Genomic DNA, 20,030 nt, shown 5'->3' on the forward strand with positions numbered 1-20,030 from the left:
TGCTACTGATTACAGAGAGAGAGACACAGAGAGAGAGAGAGAGAGAGAGAGAGAGAGAGAGAGAGAGAGAGAGAGAGAGAGAGAGCGCTAGGAGGTATGTTGCCAACCTGATCTCATAGTTTCACTTCGGAATTTGCCGTATTATGGATGAAAGTAGATTTTTTTTAAAGCATTAATTCCGCATGGTTACATGGTTAATTCTGTGTGGTTACAGGCTTAATTCTGTGTGGTTACAGGGTTAATTCCACTTGGTAACATGCCTACTGATTAGGGTTAGGGTTAAAACAGTAACAACTCAAAGGGTTAAGTTTAGGTTTTCATTCCAGTTAGTGAAAGACCAAGTGAGGACAGTGATGCTTTTCCTGCACATAGTGTTTGGGGGCATCGACATCAAAATGATTGAATTTCAGCTTCTGTGTATAAAAAAAGGTTGCATAACATAACTTATGTTTGTTTTCTTTTTATGTGTGTGCGTGCATACGTGTGTGTGCGTACGTGTGTGTGAGCAGGTGGTGTGGAGAAAGCTGGGCGATGTGGCAGGATCTAAGCCGTCTATCAGACAGCATCTCTCTGGTAACCAGTTCAAAGGCCCCATGTAGTCCACAGCAACCAGAGAGGGAGAAAGAGAGAGAGAGAGACCTTCCTACATACTATCCATTCCTACTGCCTACACTACCCATAACACCATTCTCCTGGGATATGTGACTGGACATTATGCGACCCAGGAAAACCACAGAATGGACCTCTCCATCTCTCCCTCGCCACTAGTCAACTCCCCATACACACATATTTCGTTTGAACTTCCAGTGTTGTTGATAACTGGCAGCTAGTTTCACTGATTTGCCACTTTCCTTGTATTACAGATTTTAGGTTTATAGTTAGACAGGCTTACACTTTACACAGTGCTGGAGACTATTACAGAACAAACTCTCATGTTGTTTTGTTTTATGCTAAAAAGAAAGAAACTCAGATGAGAGTTATAGGAGCTCTAGGATGTTAAAGTAACGCTGTGATAATGTCAGATATGGTTACGTTTTGGGTTACAAGTGTCTCGTATGGACAAATCTAGGATCAGCTTCATCCACCTTCAATCCTGATCTTGAGCATTTAGAGGTAATGTACAGAACTGACTGTGGATCAGTGTCTAGGAGCAATGTCACCTCACTCCTTCATAGTACTTTCCAATATAAAATCCAGCTAGCTCCTCTGTTAGTTGTGCTTTGCCTTTATCTGGTTGATTAGCAAAATTAGCATTAGCTAACGCTAGCCTTAGCGTAATTAGCCTTAGCTAATGCTAGCTTTAGCAAAATTAGCATTAGCTAATGCTTGCCTTAGCAGAATTAGCATTAGCATCCAAAGTGTTAATATGTGATAGCAATTGTGATATGATACATAGCACCCTATGCTCATAAGAGAATTATATTATTGATACAGTACTATTATAGAGATCACTTTTAAAACTAGTGTAAAATATGTAAACAAAAAAAAAACCTGGCACTGCATTGTTGTTGTTATTGTTTATTTTGAGCTTTTTGTTTTTTATTATTATTCTAGCGTGGCCATGTGTTAAAAACGGACTGTTTTGTGGGTTTTATGTTTTACAAAAGCACACAACTGAACAGGGTTCTTTCTATGGTAACCACTCATCTTCTTACTGTAGTTCGTTGAAACAAATTATTACTTTATCTCCTCTTTAAACGTATCAAGGCCATTTTAAATCTAAACCGTCTCAGCCAAGAGTCTTTTTTTTTTTTTTTACTAAAATGTACAAGGTTGTGTCTGCTCTAAGACAATCATGTTTCTCAGGTTGGGAAATAACGAGAGCTTTACGCCGACCCTGTGACTCTTCTGTGACTTCTGTGGATATAGTGGTGATTCTTTGTTGACGTTGGTCAGGCTGCATGTGGGTACTGTAGTTCTCTGTAACAGACTGATGACACCTGGTTACTACAGGGTTGGAGACTGCTGAACATATTTTATGCATTCATTTAATATGAAATAATATGTTTCATAAATCTCCATGACAGAATGTTTCAGAAATGTTCTCTGAAACTTGAAGGCTTTTATGCTACTGTCATAAAGGGAAGATCAGACTAATTTGGCTATTTTTGGTCATCATTAACTTTTGCATTAATCAAACCACTGTACAACACAGTATTTTAATTGAAATCTAAGAAAGTTGTCAAATACATGGAATGGTTTTCATTTCAATTTGCATAATATGAATACGTGTTTTTTAGCCATGGTGAATACAGCAGATGAGTTTCAGCAGTGGACTGTGCATGTTTTGTAGAAATGTATTTCTGTTGGAATGTGAGAAAGAGCAAGTCTTCCCTTAGATGTTTTTGGATACAGCAACGTTTTAACGAGTTATATTGATGTCAGATGAAATAATAAGTACTGTTATGATCAAACTGTTCAAGGCTATTTATTGCCAGGTGTTTCGATAAAAAAAAAGGAGAGCTATCCAATAATAGGGCTGTCATGTGATTGTTTAAGATTTTGACCTATCAGGAGATTTTGATTGGTATTCAGGTCTTTTGATTGGGCAATTGGTAATGATTGACAGCTCAAGCTCTCCTGGCTCTAGTATTAGTTTTTCCAAATTAGAACCTTGAGGCTTCCGACCGTGCATTCATCCTCCTCGGGTTCTCTCTAATAGGCTCTACTACAACAACAAAAAAGAAAATGAAAGTATGGATTTTCAAAAAGTGTCCTTTTTTTCTAGGAACAACTGATTTGAAGCTATGATGACTTGTAATGTTTTTCAGCCTGGCATTTTGATTTGAGATGTGCCACATTTTTCTCTGCATGGAATTTTGAGTTGGAATCTGTGTTTTGAACTTTGTTGTATTTCTAATTCTGTATATATGTGCTAAACTAGAAGTCACGATGATCCTAGAACCTAGTCTGCATCTCAAAATAGCAATATATTCCCTAGTGCACTACTTTTGACCACTGCCTTGTGCTGACCCTGGTCATATGTAGTGTGCTATATAGGGAATAGGTTGTTATTTCGGACACAGACCTACAGTGTTTAATGCAAACTATTCCTATAGCAACTAGCATGAATGTAAACGTTTGTTTTTTTTCTCCATGAATTTCGCTGAGATCAGACAAATATGTGTAGGTGATAGTTAACAAAAAAAAAATAGTAATTGAACAAGGTCACTTTTAGATGATTTTTTTGATTAGAAAATAAACAATTACTTTCTTTGTAATTCGGTGTCTTCTCTGAATTCATGTGTGAGGAAATGCTGACTTGAGGTGAACTGATAAACACATACAGTACGATACGAACCCTTCCATACTGAAGTGACAGGAATTCAGAACTTGAGCAAACCTGCCCTCTGCTGGTTTATATAGTTAATGATCAATGTACTGTATTTTATTCTGAGAAACTTAACATTTCAAATGGGATCAACGGAATGGGACTGACAGCATTGGGGGAAAACCTTCAAAGTGGACACAGATACAGCGGGTACAGGTTAAACCACAGGTCAGTGAATGTGTGGGTGTAGTTTGGGGAGGGGGTCACAGAGAAAACAGTTTAAGCTGATTGTTCCTACGTTCAGGATGTGAGAAGCAGACGGTCTGAACTTCACCTGGGGTGTACTCATTACTCCAAAACTTTTTGCAACGCTTTCTATTGGACATATTCAGGTAGGTCCCTCCCACGTTCCGTTTGGTTCCTTCCTAGTGAATACACCCGACCTGAAAACTCTTGTTCCAAACACACATCAACAACAACATAAGACACTCAACACTAGCCTCAGTTAGCAGGGTTGAGGAACGAGTTATGGCAATAATAGTACCACTGGCTAGACTAATAACATCACACAAACACTCGTTTCAAAGTAAGAGAAATTTATTTTATTATCCCAAGGGCCTACGAGACATAAAAGTATGTGTGTGTGTATGTGTATAGAAAGCACAAAATAGTTTGTTAAAGTAAAGCCTAATTAAGGCACTATTGATATAAGCATTCTAAAAAGATCCCATCGCTCAGATTTCACATAGTAAAGTTGATCATTATGTACAAACACACCCCTGGCTGTGTTCTATCAACCTGCTGTTCAGATACGGGTTACCAACGTCTTCCCAGTTCATGACTCCTACAAGTAACAGTTTAAGTGCTATTACTGTAATTAGACAGGGTACATCCAGTCCAATACATTTGACAGATTAACCAATAATCACACAGCTAAATTAAAATAATAAAATATGTTTGGTATTTTCTGCGATAACCCCAACTTTGTTTTCCACTTACAAGGTAAAGTTATCACAATACTGATTAGTGAAAATGTTTTACTTTCACACAGACTAAAAACGTAAGCAAAAACAAGCAGCCTTTTTGTCGCATTAACCGGACCTTCAGTCTAAATATCAATTGTATTTCCTTTCAATTCATCTCAAAATATGTTCAACCATTCAACCAAAACGAACCCTTTGGAATGTGGAACTGATAGAATCTCTACAGAATGGATGTTCAGATTCCAGGGGTCATTAAGCTTTACAGGTACGGGATTCCACAACGCCTCTAAGACCATCCGTTAGTTGTTAAGATCTCCAGTGGACTCCAGAGTCGGACTCATTGGGACACAATGTACCAAACTGTTTTGCAACAGAAAGCGAAAAGGAGTATTTCTTATTGGACAAGTTCAGATAGTCCCTCAGTTTGGTTTTCTTCTGTTTGGTGCCTAATGAACACGACTCAGGACTGACAACAGGAACAGGACTGCTAAGCATCAGACATTCCTCTACTTTTCTCACTTTCATTTTCCACATTTCTCTTCCTCTCTCTTTCTTCTACCTCTCATCTCATCCACCCCCCGTGATTCATGGGCATGCCAGGGGGTGGCAGGGGCACCTGGGGCTGGCCTGGTGGCAGGGGGTACACCCCAGGAGGCATACCCATCCCTGGAGGGGGCATGCGTGGAGGTGGCGGGGGATACTCAGGGTAGCTGTGGTTGTAGCCTGGTGGAGGGTATGCTGGGGAGGGAGGGGGCAGGTTGGGGGGTGGGTAGGCGCTGGGTGGGGGGCCAGGGGGTGGGGCGTTAGGGTAAACGTGAGGGTGATAGGGCATGGGGGGACCGTAGTTGGGGGGCATGGGGGCGTAGGATGGTTCCCCTGTCTTCATTATAGACTGAAGGCTCTGGAAGCCTTCCCCTGACATGTAGGAGCTAGAGGTGGACATTCCCATGATATAACTAGAGGGAGGAGGAGGAGGGGGGCGGTGGGGCAGGGGAGGGGGCTGGTGGGGGGGTGGGGCGTGAGAGGGGGGAGGGGGAACGGGTTCAGTCCCCACGGCTGGCTCTGCTTCAGGAGGGACCGGTGGTGCTCTACGATCTATGGAGAGAGACGGAAAGAGAGAGAGAAATCATGTCATTTCCAACTACACTAAACAAACAATCCTAATCATAGATTTCAATTCTCGTTCAACAAGACCAAACGTTTGAGACCTGGAAACGTTCGACACACAACTACCCAGACAGGCATTCCCAGTATTCCCAGAGTTTAGATTATACACTCCCTGCGGAGTACTCATTAAAAAGTTGTACCAGTAATCAGATTGGTCTGAGAGAGCAGGGCAGGAGGAGGGGGGGGGTGGGTGGGACTGTTCTAACTGGGAAGTTAGTTATGTAAATCGGGATTCTAAGAAGGCCTAAAGATTGGAACGCCTGTCGTGCTTTCAAAGCTGCCCTTACAGAAAGCCCTGCACCCCCCCCCCATCTCTAAAACAGTCTTTCAATAAACACACAACATAAATATGCAACTTCATCCATCATATGACAACTGACCAGCTATTCTCGCCAATAAGATAAAGATGATCAGCAGCTACTGCTGTTATTGCATATAATGAGCAAACTACTGAGCAGAAAGATCTGTTCCATGTCATTTCAGCAAGCCATGACACCCATCATCATCTCAGGTAGTTCTGAAATTGTTTCTGTTCTTAGAACAGGTAAGATACGCATTCCTAAAACTTTATTTTGCTGAAATGTAATTTTAATCTCTGAGAAATTAAGCTTATTGATTGCAACAATTTCAATTTATAGGATTCAGATAATGTTCAATAAATAAAGTACTCAAAATCTGATTTGGACCAAACTTCTTCCTACCAATGAGTAAGACATGTGGAATACATTTTGTTTGTCAAGACACCCACTGACTCCCCACACACCCAATGACAATTCCACCCCAACAACCAGTATACAGTATCAGTTCTCTATGTTTGTAGTATATTGTATGAAGCTGCGGCTTGGAGTATTGCTTCACTATACTATGTAATGTATTCCCTGTGAATATGATGGCTGTTCAGAGAAATTAGTCATTGAAGTCGCTTGCATTATTTACTATAAAGTAGTGTGGAAGTACCAGGTTTTGACCACTAGATGTTGCTGTTCCTTCACCGCCAGGCTCTTTTATTCATTTTGCTGGTCTCTTGTGTTTATTAAATATATCACAACATTTCCTTCACAACTTTGGGTAGAAAACCAATAGATTTGGCTCATGATAAAAATGTATTGTGTGTGGTCACAGGAACAGCGGCATTTAGTGGTCAAAACCTGGTACTTCCACACTACTTAAGCGAGCGGCTTCAAATACTAATTTCACTGAACAGGGGCAAAAAACAATCACCAGTTTCACAGGGAATACATTACATAGTATGGAGAAGCAATACTCCAAACCGCAGCTTCATACTACTTGTCAAACATAGAGAACTGATACTGGTTGTTGGGGTGGGATTGGCATGGGGTGTGGAGAATGTTTTAGGGGATTTCTCATGTCTCATTGGTAGGAAGAAGTTTGGTCCAAATCATACATTGGGTAATATACAGTATTTATTGAATATGATCTGAATAATATAAATTTTAAATGGCCAAATTTGGTGCAAACAATGATCTTATTTTCTCAATGATCAAATTATAGTTCAACAAAATAATGTTTCAGGAATGCTAATTGTATCTGTTACTAACTACAAAAACGATTTCAGAACAATCTGAGAGGGTGGGTTTTGAAATCCTCTTTTTGGTGCTTTTTGAGGAGGAACAACCCAAGAGACACTCACCAGGAGGGGGTTGTGAAGTGGGCAGGGGGGGCATAGGGCTCTCCAACCGTGGAATCTTAGAACCCACTTGTTCTGGTGGTTTAGGTTCCTCTTTCAGAGAACTCTGAGAAGACAAAAAGAGAGATAGTCACTCACATACACTGCTGCTTCAAGCAGGCACACAATACAAGCACCAAATTTGACCTCTGAGCACTTTAGTTATGGTAAGCTACTACAGAACTATAGAGAAACTATGGGTGGTTGAATGATCACTTTTAGACATAGATACTACACACAAATGAATGAATAAGTTAATAATTTAATGAATGAATGAATAAACTGTATTGATGCCCAGAGGCGAAAGTGGGTTTTCTTTATCACCAGCTGAGTTGAAACATCCAAGGACAATGCAGTCAGGCATACAACACACACTCACATGTGTGCGTTTAAGCGGGCGCGGTGGGCTGCCCTGGGGTGAGTTCTTCTTGGGTGGAGGGGGAGGTGGAACACCCCCTGGAGGCTGGCTCTGTGGAGGTTCTGGGCCTGGAGGAGGGGCAGGGACCGGGGAATGGGGTGGACCTCTCTGCTTGGTCTCCTGCTCCAGACCTGGGGGGATGGGAGTCTTCCCCTGGGAGTACAGGTCCAGGATCTGGTGACAGATGTCTGGGAAGAGAGATTAGGAGAGGTGAGGTTAGGCAAGTGACAGACAGGGACAATATGGGCCAAATCCTAACTTGATAAATATGTTACACACTGGACATGTTGCAAAAAATCATGTCAATAAGCGATTTGCGTAGTTATGGGAACAGATCTCAATTTAGGATTCAGCCCTATGAGACGGGGGGGGGGGGGGGGGAAATCAATACACAAAGATCAATAACTTCTTCTCTCTCACAATGTTGGAAAGCAGGTCCAGAAAGGCAAATATACATCATTACATCTTCCACTAGATCCTCTCAGAGACTTCCTGTCTATACCTTCTAGCAGCTCCACTGGGACGTCCTGGACAAACTGCTCCCACCATCTCCGTGAAGACTGCTTGGACGTCCACTCCTGGATGTCAAACTTACACAGCCGTCCAGCCAGGTACATGACTGCTACAGCTATGATCTCTGGTTCCCACTGCAGGGACAGCATGGTGCACAGACTGGAGAGAGAGGTAGGAACAGAGAGAGAGAGAGCAGTTTAGATGTGGAGGCAAATACAAAGTCGTACAATACTCCTCAATGAATATTGAAAGATGAGAGGAGAGAACCAAGGTGAGGTGAGGCACTATATATGACAGGAAACAGGAGTATACATAGGAGACCGGTGACATTATTAACATACAAGCCTTTGGGTCAGACGTAACTATAGACACTGTAAGGAGTCCAAACTATTGTGTTATGTTTGGCCCACCTGTCGTTGACGAAGGTCCAGGCCATCTGCACCAGCTTCTGAACTTTGGTTTTGTCACCTAGAACGAAAAAAAGACTGTTGGAAATGAAGTGTTGGAAATGAAGAGTTGGAAATGAAGTGTTGGAAATGAAGAGTTGGAAATGAAGAGTTGGAAATGAAGAGTTGGAAATGAAGAGTTGGAAATTAAGTCAAACTAAGATGGAAACACCACCTTTCAGACCTTTGAGCTGCTTGGCGTATCGCAGGAGGAACATGTAAGGGTGTTCCACTTGCAGGTCAAACTTGATCGTCTGTAGCAGGATCCTCTCTAGCACCATAACCTCTTCCTGTTGGTGGCGAAAATCCTATGATACATCCCAGGACCCAAACAAGAGCGTCAAGTAAGGAAACATAAGGGCTTTTCACACTACTACAAAAATCAAGCTGTACCGACTTGGCCCGGTTAAGCATCCACCATACTCTTGAAGGTGCATATGGAGGAATGCAGATATGACGTAATTGTTTCAGCACTATCCAGAGAGTTTTTCAACTACGGCGCGTAACATGGCTCAATGTGCTAATAAATCAGCACAATCTTACTTTTTTCCAAGTTTACTGTGCTAATGCCGATACAAAAGAAGACCAATGGAGAGCACTTTAGCCAATTTTGCTACATAGGTCATCTGCCTTTTTTGCAATTATTTTCCATTTGACAAAAGATGTAACCCACAAATGTTTGCTTAGGTTTTTATGCCAAACTAACAATGTCTTACTGTATTTAAATTATTTGATTTGATTTCAACTAACTTATGTTTTAATTCAATTAGGACAAATAGGACAATTAGGCATATGTGTTAAGTACATGGGGGAAACCATTTTTATGCATGTCCACTATGGTTGGAACTGTGCTGAGAAGGACAATGTGAAAAGAAAAGCCTATTATCGAGCGATCACAGTTTGGTTTGAATCAGCACGTGTGACAAGGTTACCAGCAGGACTTCACTGTACATACCAACAGAGGAAGGAGAAGAGTGAATGAAGTAAGATATTTCTCACCTTTGGGTCGTCTCCAAACTGGGCAAACTGTACGTCGTTCAGTAAGCTGCGAGCCGTCTTGATGATGTCTTTACATTTCTTAGGAGTCTCCTCCACTTTCCCAGCCAGGAAGAGACAACACGCACCTGTCACCTGGAGACACGGTGCCTTCAGGAAGTATTCATACCCCCTTGACTTATTCCACATTTTGTTGTGTTACAGCCTGAATTCAAAATGGATTTTAAATGTTTTCTCCTCACCCATCTACACACAATACACCATAATGACAAAGTGAAAATATGATTTTAGAAATGTTTGCAAATGTATTGAAAATTAAATACCTAATTTACAGTATTCACATGTTAGAATCACCTTTCTGGTTAAGTCTCTAAGAGCTTTGCACACCTGGATTGTACAATTTGTGCACTTTTTGAAATTATTATTCAAGCTTTGTCAAGTTGATCATTGCTAGACAACCACTTTCAGGTCTTGTCATAGATTTTAAAGCCGATTTAAGTCAAAACTGTAACTCGGCCACTCAGGAACATTCACTGTCTTCTTGGTAAGCAAATCCAGTATATAATGGGCATTGTGTTTAAGGTTATTGCCCTGCAGAAAGGTGAATTCATTTCACAATGTCTGGTGGAAAACAGACTGAACCAGGTTTTCGCCTGTGCTTAGCTCCATTCCATGTATTTTTTATCCTGAAAAACTCCCCAGTCCTTAACAATTAGCAGCATACCCATAACATGATGCAGCCACCACCATACTTGAAAATATGGAGAGTGTTACTCAGTAATGTGTTGTATTGGATTTGCGCCAAACATACCACTTTGTAATCAGGACAAAAAATATAATATTTTTTGTTATGGAAAATATATTATTTCACAGCGGTTTTCATGGTACAATGATTCTCTACACTATACTAGCTTGTTTTGTCACATAAACTGAAATTAGGGGAACTATTAGAGTTTTAGCAACCAGGAAATGGCGGAGCGATTTCTGCATTGTGCAACTTTAATTGCTTTCCCACACTTTTTGCAGTATTATTTTAGTGCCTTGTTTTGCAAACAGGATAACATTACATGTTTGGCAATATTTTTTATTATATACAGGTTTCCTTCTTGTCACTCTGTCAATTAGGTTAGTATTGTGGAATAACTACAATGTTGTTGATCCATCCTCAGTTTTCTCCCATCACAGACAAACTCTGGAACTGTTTTAAAAGTCACCATTGGCCTCGTGATGAAATCCCTGAGTGTTTTTCTTCTTCTCGGCAACAGAGTTAGAAACGCCTGTATCTTTGTCGTGACTGGGTGTTTTGGCCTTTCTAGGGAGTTTTTTCCTCGCCACCGTGCTTCTACACCTGCATTGCTTGCTGTTTGGAGTTTTAGGCTGGGTTTCTGTACAGCACTTTGAGATATCAGCTGATGTACGAAGGGCTTTATAAATACATTTGATTTGATATTGATACAGCATTCAAAGTGTAATTAATAACTTCACCATGCTCAAAGAGAAATTCAATGTCTGCAAGTTCTTTGCGAGCTTCGGAAAACCTCCCTGGTGCTTGTGGTTGAAATGTACTGCTCGACTGAGGGACCTTACAGATAATTGTATGTGTGGAGATAAACACTATTATTGCACACAGAGTGATTTCATGTAACGTATGAGACTTGTTAAGCACATTTTCACTCCTGAATTTATTTATGCCTGCCATAACAAAGGGGTTGAATACTTATTGACTTGAGACGTAAACATTTTAAATGTTTAATGAATTAAGTAAAAATTTCTTAAATCCTAACTCAACTTTGACATTATGGGGTATTGTGTGTAGGCCAGAGACCAAAACATCTCAATGTAATCCATTTGAAATATCAGGCTGTAAGACAACAAAATGTGGAAAAAAGTCAAGGGGTGTGAATACTTTCTGAAGGAACTGTACACAATACACAGGTCTCACACACCATTTAATCCCAGCACAGTACCTCTAGGTATGCACCACTGAGATTAAAAAGTTGACAACATGACAAAATCAATCATTCTGATTTGTGAAGGCAAGTATAGCATTGCAAGTGGCTTTGGATAAGTGTGTCTGCTAAATGTAAATGATAATAGTACTAATGAACATTGCAGAAATCCCTTACGCATAAGGACACCAGTACTGTAAAGGCTATACTCACATATCTGGGGAACTGTTTGAAGGAGTGAAACATGTAGAAGCGGTGGAAGTAGATAATACCTGTTGCCAAGGTGTCATAATGTCTGATGACAGAGTTACGGGTAAATTCATCCAATCAGGAGTTTGACTTGAAACCGTTTTTATAGTTCTAAAATGTAAAAACTAGTTGTTGTTTTTTTTATACCCTAATTGAATATACACTGAGAGTACAAAACATTAAGGACACCTGCTCTTTCCATGACATAGCTTTCACCTGGTTAGTCTATGATCCCTTATTGATGTCACTTGTTAAATCGACTTCAATCAGTGTAGTTGAAGTGGAGGAAACAGGTTAAAGAAGGATTTTTAAGCCTTGAGACATGGATTGTGTATGTGTGCCATTCAGAGGGTTAATGGGCAAGAAGAAATATTTAAGTGTCTTTGAACGGGGTATGGCAGTAGTATAGTAGTAGTATGGTAGTAGTATGGTAGTAGTATGGTAGGAGGTGCCAGGTGCACCGGTTTGTGTCAAGAACTGCAACGCTGCTGTTTTTTAGTGGTAGTATAGTAATAGTGTGGTAGTAGTATAGTAGTAGTATGGTAGTAGTATAGTAGTAGTATCCCGGTCCCGGTCCCCGTGTGGCTCAGTTGGTAGAGCATGGCGATTGCAACGCCAGGGTTGTGGGTTCAATTCCCACGGGGGGGGGGGGGGCAGGGTTCAATTCCCACGGGGGGACCAGGATGAATATGTATGAACTTTCCAATTTGTAAGTCGCTCTGGATAAGAGCGTCTGCTAAATGACTGAAATGTGAATGTGAAATGTAGTATGGTAGTAGTATGGTAGTAGTATGGTAGTAGTATAGTAGTAGTACGGTAGTAGTATGGTAGTAGTATAGTAGTAGTATGGTAGTAGTATAGTAGCAGTATGGTAGTAGTATAGTAGTCGTACAGTAGTAGTATGGTAGTAGTATGGTAGTAGTATGGTAGTAGTATAGTAGTAGTATGGTAGTAGTATGGTAGTAGTATGGTAGGAGGTGCCAGGTGCACCGGTTTGTGTCAAGAACTGCAACGCTGCTGTTTTTTTCCCACACTCAACAGTTTCCTGTATGTATCAAATGGTCCACCACCCAAAGGACATCCAGCCAACTTGACATAACTGTGGGAAGCATTGGAGTCAACATGGGCCAGCATCCCTGTGGCCTAATGAATTGAGGTTGTTCTGAGAGCAAACATGGGGATGCAACTAAATATTAGGAAGGTGTCCTTAATGTTTTATACACTCAGTACACATAGATATATATCATTGTAAATATTTATCACATTCCTTGTGTATGGTTATGTATTTTGATATATTGAATGTTGATATTGTGAACCTGTTATATATTTTTTGTGATGTCACCGAGCACTGCCCCTAAATGAAATGACTTTCCAATATCTAGTGTGTAAAAGGATACAGTCCGAGTCTGGTCCCCACATCAAATATGAACCGGGCCCCCTCCCTGCGGTACCGGGCCTCTGTTGCTGGGTCCAGGCCCTCGGACTGGGACGGGGTGTGGGCCAGGTCCTTCTTGTCCCAGTACCAGCATGGCTTGATATGGTCCAGGAAGGCTTGACCACTAGAGGGGTGGTTGTTTTCCTTCATCTGGAGAAGCGAGGAGGGTGATGGAGCCGCTGAACTAGAAGACTGGCAACCGAGGAGGAAGGGATCATTCACAGCATGAATGAATGGTGTTTTGTCATCTTGGATGAAGAAATAGGGTAACGTTAGCTAGTAAGCTAGCTAGCTAGAGTTATAAAAACTAAATATATCACAAACATATAGTGTTGTAAGCTAGCTAGAAGGATGTTTACCTTTATCATTCTAGCTAGCTTACTAGCTTTCAGGCCGAAGTTGCTAACGTTAGCTAGCTAAGTTAACTTGCTAAACTAACTTGAGCACTCCCTCGAGAGGCTAACGCTAGTTAATGACATTTCAACTAATCCAAAACACACGCATGTCTAACGTACGTGGTCTAAAATCTGAAAATAAGCACAATTACCTTTATCATGTAGACTGAATAATGAGTAACACTATCAACAATCGATGAACTCGTTTTATATTTATATTAAATTAGTCATCGTAACATGGACGCCGCCATTTTGTTGTACGTCAGAAGCCGGTGCGGGGGTTGTATGCGTGCGCAGTCGCGTTTTGGACAAAATGACCCACTAGAGGGCGACAGAGAACTACTAATGTAGATGACTCTACCAAAGATAGAGCAATGAGCCAGATATACCCACATCATGTTCCAAATCATGAGAAAACAAAAAAGAGAATTACTTGGCACATTGGAAGGAATTAACATAAAAAAATTGAGAAAACTAGGATGCTCTTTGGCCCTAAACAGAGAGTACACAGTGGCAGAATACCTGATCACTGTGACTGACCCAAACTTAAGGAAAGCTTTGACTATGTACAGACTCAGTGAGCATAGCCTTGCTCTTGAGAAAGGCCGCAGTAGGCAGACCTGGCTCTCAAGAGAAGACAGGCTATGTGCACACTGCCCACAAAATGAGGTGGAAACTGAGATGCACTTCCTAACCTCCTGCCAAATGTATGACAATATTAGGGACAAATGTTGCCCTCAGATTACACAGACCGACAAAGAATTCAAAAACAAACCCAATTTGGATAAACTCCCAATATCTATTGGGTGAAATGTTCCGGTGTTCCGGTTCTTGAAGCGCGGTCTTTGCTTCGGTACTGCAGTTTAACTGACGCCTGGCCCAGAAAGACATGAAGGCAACACAAAGCATACATTGAATTAGTCAAATAATTGTTGCTGAGGCCGATTTTTTCCCGTTACTCACACCCGAAAATATTAAAATGGTATATTCATCCGGTACACTGTCCTTCTCTCAGCACATATCAAAGCTGCAGGCTAAAGTTAAATCTAGACTCGCTCCTCTGTCACCCCAGCTGTCAAACTAACCCTGATTCAGATGACCATCCTACCCGTGCTAGATTGCTAGATACGTGCTAGATACGTAATTTATAGATCGGCAGGTGTGTGCCTTCGAGCGGCTAGATGTTCTTTACCATTCAGCCGTCAGATTTGCCACCAATGCTTCTTATAGGACACATCACTGCACTCTATACTCCTCTGTAAACTGGTCATCTCTGTATACCCGTCGCAAGACCCACTGGTTGATGCTTATTTATAAAAACCTCTTAGGCCTCACTCCCCCCTATCTGAGATACCAACTGCAGCCCTCATCCTCCACATACAACACCCGTTCTGACAGTCACATTCCGTTAAATGTCACCAAAGCACACACATCCCTGGGTCGCTCGTCTTTTCAGTTCGTTCCTGCTAGCGACTGGAACGAGCTGCAACAAACAGTTTTATTCAAAGACTCAATCATGGACACTCTTACTGACAGTTGTGGCTGCTTTGCGTGATGTATTGTTGTCTCTACCTTCTTGCCCTTTGTGCTGTTGTCTGTGCCCAATAATGTTGGTACCATGTTTTGTGCTGATACCATGTTGTCATGCTGTGCTGATACCATGTTGTGTTGCTACCATGCTGTGTTGTCATGTGTTTCTGTCTTGCTATGTTGCTGTCTTAGGTCTCTATGTATTTTTGTGGTGTCTCTCTTGTTGTGATGTGTGTTTTATCCTATACATATACATATATATATGTATCTCCCGTTCCCGCAGGAGGCCGTCATTGTAATTAATCATTTGTTCTTAACTGACTTGCCTAGTTAAATAAGTTAAATAAACATAAATAAAATCCTATGTCTGCCGTGTTTTTTGATGAATTGATGACGTCGTCGCTGCTCCCTGTGTGCACTGATACAGCGTTCAAAACAACTGGGGACTGGGAACTCGGAAATCTCTGACTTCCGAATTCAATGCGTTCAAGACAACTGGGAACTTAGAAAAAAAACGAGCTCTGACTGAGTAAATTTGTTTTGAAAGGTCATCCAACTCGGAAATCCAAGTCTGGCCTCTTTCTATAGCTCCGACTTTCCGACCTGAAGAACACTGACGTCATGATTTGACCTAGTTTTTTTTCCCGAGTTCCCAGTTGTCTTGAAAGCATAATGAGTGCTAGTGCGCATGTGATGTTGGTCCGTATAACCGGATGCAACCCGGATATAGACGGTCCATGAATCGGTGTATAAAACCTTAGTAGATTACCTTGAAAACAACAGGTCGGACATTTTGGACGCGGTCTCCAATTCTTATTATGCCTCAGTAAGATGAAGATGAGTTCAATGGTCAGTCCGAGTTCATGAATGGATGGATAAATTAACGAATCAATCAGTGGCGATGTGTCATTCAGAGCAAGTGGGCCACAGCCCCGCCACTGTCCAGAAGATGACGCTGTTTTGCAAGTAATGCTGGTATACATTCGTGTCTCAATATTATATGATAGCAACTAGCAAACAATGTAAATAAAGTATTTGCTTGAGTTAATAAGCAGCATACTCGACTCCTCTCTGTCATATTATAGTTTTGGTAAATTTTATTTGAGTAAGGTAGTTCCAGAATGCAGCAGTTTCACCCTCGCTCAGTGCCTTCTGTGGTGGAAAGGCAGCCAGAGTAAGCACAGAACGTAGGCATCGTAGATCTTTGGTTGCGAGTGATTGGCTCAGGGTGATGTCACTCACAGCACCTACTAGGAGAGCACACTGAGGACCAGGGAGCTTCTGCCCCCTTGGGTGCTGCCATAGAGTTACATTGGCCATCCAAGGAGGCTCAAAGTCAGCGTGTCAATGTAACCCGATGTGAAATGGCTAGCTAGGTAGCGGTGGTGCGCGCTAGCAGCCTTTCAGTCGGTGACGTCACTTGCTCTGAGACTTGAAGTAGTGGTTCCCCTTGCTCTGCAAGGGCAGTGGCTTTTGTGGAGCGATGGGTAATGATGCTTCGTGGGTGTCAGTTGTTGATGTGTGCAGAAGGTCCCTGGTTCGCGGCGAGGGGACGGACTAAAGTTAAACTGTTACATCAACTTCATTGTTTACCACGGCTAGCTGAAAAGTTACTATGCTGATTATCTCCTAGCAAATCATTTTCAAACTTAGCATTATGAAGGAAATGTAGAGATAAAATGTCTCGGTGCTCATCAGCGACTAAACATTGAATGTGGGCCACAGCCCACAGCCATTAAAATAAAACAAGCTGGAAAAAAAAAGTTTAAACTGTGGTTGGTGGTGAATAGAAGCAGTGGCTAACATCAGTTTTGAGGAAGCTATACGACGTGGCTTGTTGTTAATGTTTGATGTCAGACTGTTATACCCCATGGAACTGGAACTATACAGTAGATGAAGCGAGGGAGTAACTTTATAAACCTTGTTGCTTTATTCGTAACCGGAGCATGTTGGTAACAGGCAGGCAGGCAGGCCCATTCAGAATGGTGTTTTGGCTGCGTACCAATACTGTATCAATTAAGCAATATTGTAGACCCATGCAGAATTTTACTATGGGAAGTAAGCTGATCATAAATGAATGTTATAACGTTTGTGTGTGTAGTGGTTATGACGCATATGAGCTTTTTTGAATGAGTTTACCCCATTGATATTTTCATGTTTAAGGATCGGACCCCTTTTTTTTTTATTGCCTAAAATGACATACCCAAATCTAACTGCCTGTAGCTCAGGACCTGAAGCAAGGATATGCATATTCTTGATACCATTTGAAAGAAAACACTTTGAAGTTTGTGGTAATGTGAAATTAATGTAGGAGAATATAACTTTAGATCTGGTAAAAGATAATACAGAGAAAAAAACATGTTTATTTTTTTGTACCATTATCTTCGAAATGCAAGTGAAAGACCATAATGCATTATTCCAGCCCAAGTGCACTTTAGATTTTGGCCACTAGATGGCAGCAGTGTATGTGCAACGTTTTAGACTGATCCAATTAACCATTGCATATCTGTTCAAAATGTTGTATTAATACATTTTCAAGTTCATAATTGTGCAGACTCCTCAAACAATAGTATGGTATTCATTCACTGTAATAGCTACTGTAAATTGGACAGTGCAATTAGATTAACAACAATTTAAGCTTTCTGCCCATATCAGATATGTCTATGTCCTGGGAAATGTTTTTGTGGGGGGTTAAAATAGAGGTTAAAATCGCCACTGGAGTCAATGCAATAATTTACTACTGGACAAATTGATAAATATATATGGTTTGCTTTGGATTGTCTAGTTGCTTCTTTTACTGAAGACATTACAGATATCACATTATTCATTGAGGGACAAACTCGGGCTACTGCACAATCAAGTTGATAGATTTGACTAATACATCAGTCCATATTGGGCAATGTGTTTGCAATTTCAGAGTTGACTAGAATGGTGAAACAAACTCTTTCCCCATCACTCAAGTTTCAGTCAAACAAAATCATCTGATTTGTATTTGGTTGAAGGAAGGAGATAAATTGCCCCTGTCACAACTAATGTGTATCGGTTGTGTCCAAGAACATGAGGCAATCGGCTCCCAATAGCCTCGCTCATCTCTTCCCATTATCTCTATGTGAATCTATCACCCAACTCCCAGAGAACAGACAGCTTTGAAACATTTACTTAATCCCAATTAAAATCTGGAATCTGCATGCCTTATTAACCCCTTCTCAGACAAAAGCCTATTAACTGTGGGAAGAGTTGTCACATTGTGTGCCATGGGCCACTGTCGCAAGTCTTGTCTGGTAGTTTGTTGCCCATAGCAAGAGATCTTAATCTGTCACTCAGGCCGGGAGACACACACACACACACACACACACACACGCACACGCACACGCACACGCACACGCACACGCACACGCACACGCACGCACGCACGCACACACACACACACACACACACACACACACACACACACACACACACACACACACACACACACACACACACACACAGTAAATAATCTCATGAATAATATACTCCTTTCTTCTGTATTAATATTAAACACTGCATAATGAGGCACTATAAGCAAATCCCAGAGCAATATTCCTATTAACCGTGATGTGTCCCTACAGTGAACCTCTCTTTGTTTTCTCATTGTCCTTTTCACATGATGTTAAATTATTTAACCTATACCGTGAGCTCCAATTGTTGTTGTTGTTGTTGTTTTGGCTCTGTACTCCAGCACTTTGGATTTTAAATGATACAACAACTATGAGGTTAAAGTGCAGACTGTCAGCTTTAATTTGAGGATATTGTCATCCATATCGGGTGAACCATTTAGAAATTACAGCACTTTTTGTACACAGTCCCCAATTTTAGAGAACAATTAGTATTGGAATAAATGTACTTATACAGTATGTGTATTAAACATGTCAGAAGTTTAGTATTTGGGGCCATATTCCTAGCACACAATGACTACATACAGCTTGTGACTCTACAAACTCGTTGGATGCATTTGTTGTTTGTTTTCGATGTGTTTCAGATTATTTTGTGCCCAATAGAAATGAATGATAAATAATCTATTGTGTCATTTTGGAGTCACTTATGTTGTAACATTTCAATTCCAAAGTGCTGGAGTACAGAGTCACAATAACCAGCAATGTGTCTCTGTCCCAATACTTTTGGAGCTCACCGTAAATCACATTGCACTTGGCTGCTTTGATGGTTTTTTTGCTATTACAATTGGGACTGTAGAGATCCCATGATCTTTGGAAATGTTCATTGACAGATTGCATTAATGCACGTATGTTATGTTATTATTCAATAGCATTTCCATGACCATACTGTACATGTTCAGCCCTTACTGTAAAGCCCTTAACGCCCTTAGCTTTACAGTCATTTCCCATTCCCTGTGTTGAATGCCCTCCAGTGTTTCAGTTACTTTACTCTCATGGTCTTTCCCTAACACAGTACTCACACAGCGCTGACACGCAAAACTTGTCTCCTCACAAGCAACACTTTGGACTTAAAAACTTTCCTGAGTCCACAAGCAGTATGTTGTGGTGTCTTGGCCCGATGCTACCGGGCTATAACTGTCTTTGCCCCGAGCCAACAGCGATCCGCCATCATGGAGCTATACTGATGTTTTATTGAGGAACCCAAGGGGTAAGGATCAGGGAGCTGGGACTCAGGGAGCCGGAGGGATCATGGTAAGAGTGTGTAACTTCTCTCTCTGTTTCTCTGCTTCTCTGTTTCTCTGTTTCTCTGTTTCTCTCTCTCTCATTCTCTCGCTCTCTCGCTCTCTCTCTCTCGTTCTCTCTCTCTCGCTCTTGCTCTCTATACTGTGTGTATATATATATAAATATACAGTGCATTTGGAAAGTATTCAGACCCTTCAACTGTTTCCACATTTTGTTACGTTATAGCCTTATTCTAAAATGGATTCATTGTTTTTTCCACCTCATCAATCTACACACAATACCCCATAATGATGTCACAATGCCCCATAATTA

General features: G+C 41.1%; 2 protein-coding genes across 6 annotated transcripts in view; one reads left to right on the forward strand and one right to left on the reverse strand.

The window, feature by feature from the left end:
* The window catches only part of LOC129817758 (coiled-coil domain-containing protein 85C-A-like), a 125,895-nt gene extending 122,674 nt beyond the window's left edge, over nt 1-3,221 (forward strand). For all 3 annotated transcript variants that reach the window (XM_055873296.1, XM_055873295.1, XM_055873294.1), the window contains one exon: nt 510-3,221. In XM_055873296.1, the coding sequence (XP_055729271.1) occupies nt 510-599 (90 nt within the window). In that variant the 3' untranslated portion in view covers nt 600-3,221. The remainder of the gene's footprint in view (nt 1-509) is intronic.
* A 629-nt stretch (nt 3,222-3,850) lies between these two features.
* On the reverse strand, nt 3,851-13,801 carry LOC129817759 (cyclin-K-like). 3 transcript variants are annotated; one of them, XM_055873300.1, is made up of 10 exons: nt 13,662-13,801; nt 13,077-13,306; nt 11,644-11,725; nt 9,485-9,616; nt 8,670-8,793; nt 8,450-8,507; nt 8,029-8,198; nt 7,488-7,714; nt 7,073-7,175; nt 3,851-5,349 (listed from the first exon to the last, which is right to left on the reverse strand). In XM_055873300.1, the coding sequence occupies exons 1-10, from the start codon at nt 13,668-13,670 to the stop codon at nt 4,817-4,819; spliced, it is 1,668 nt and encodes a 555-aa protein (XP_055729275.1). In that variant the 5' UTR covers nt 13,671-13,801; the 3' UTR covers nt 3,851-4,816. The 3 variants fall into 3 exon arrangements, with proteins under 3 accessions (XP_055729275.1, XP_055729274.1, XP_055729276.1); XM_055873299.1 differs by having other exon boundaries at nt 8,661-8,793; XM_055873301.1 differs by having other exon boundaries at nt 8,661-8,793; nt 13,077-13,362.
* Nucleotides 13,802-20,030: the final 6,229 nt, after the last annotated feature.

The sequence above is a fragment of the Salvelinus fontinalis genome, chromosome 20 (genome assembly GCF_029448725.1).
Source record: "Salvelinus fontinalis isolate EN_2023a chromosome 20, ASM2944872v1, whole genome shotgun sequence".
Lineage (NCBI taxonomy): Eukaryota > Metazoa > Chordata > Actinopteri > Salmoniformes > Salmonidae > Salvelinus > Salvelinus fontinalis.

What these genes read in the sequence shown, in the direction of transcription:
- LOC129817759 (XM_055873299.1), bottom strand. An exon ending in TCAAACAGTTCCCCAGATAT is followed by an intron (nt 9,617 to 11,643) that starts GTGAGTATAGCC and finishes CCGTGTCTCCAG; the next exon opens with GTGACAGGTGCGTGTTGTCT. An exon ending in TGGACCTTCGTCAACGACAG is followed by an intron (nt 8,199 to 8,449) that starts GTGGGCCAAACA and finishes CTCTCTCTCCAG; the next exon opens with TCTGTGCACCATGCTGTCCC.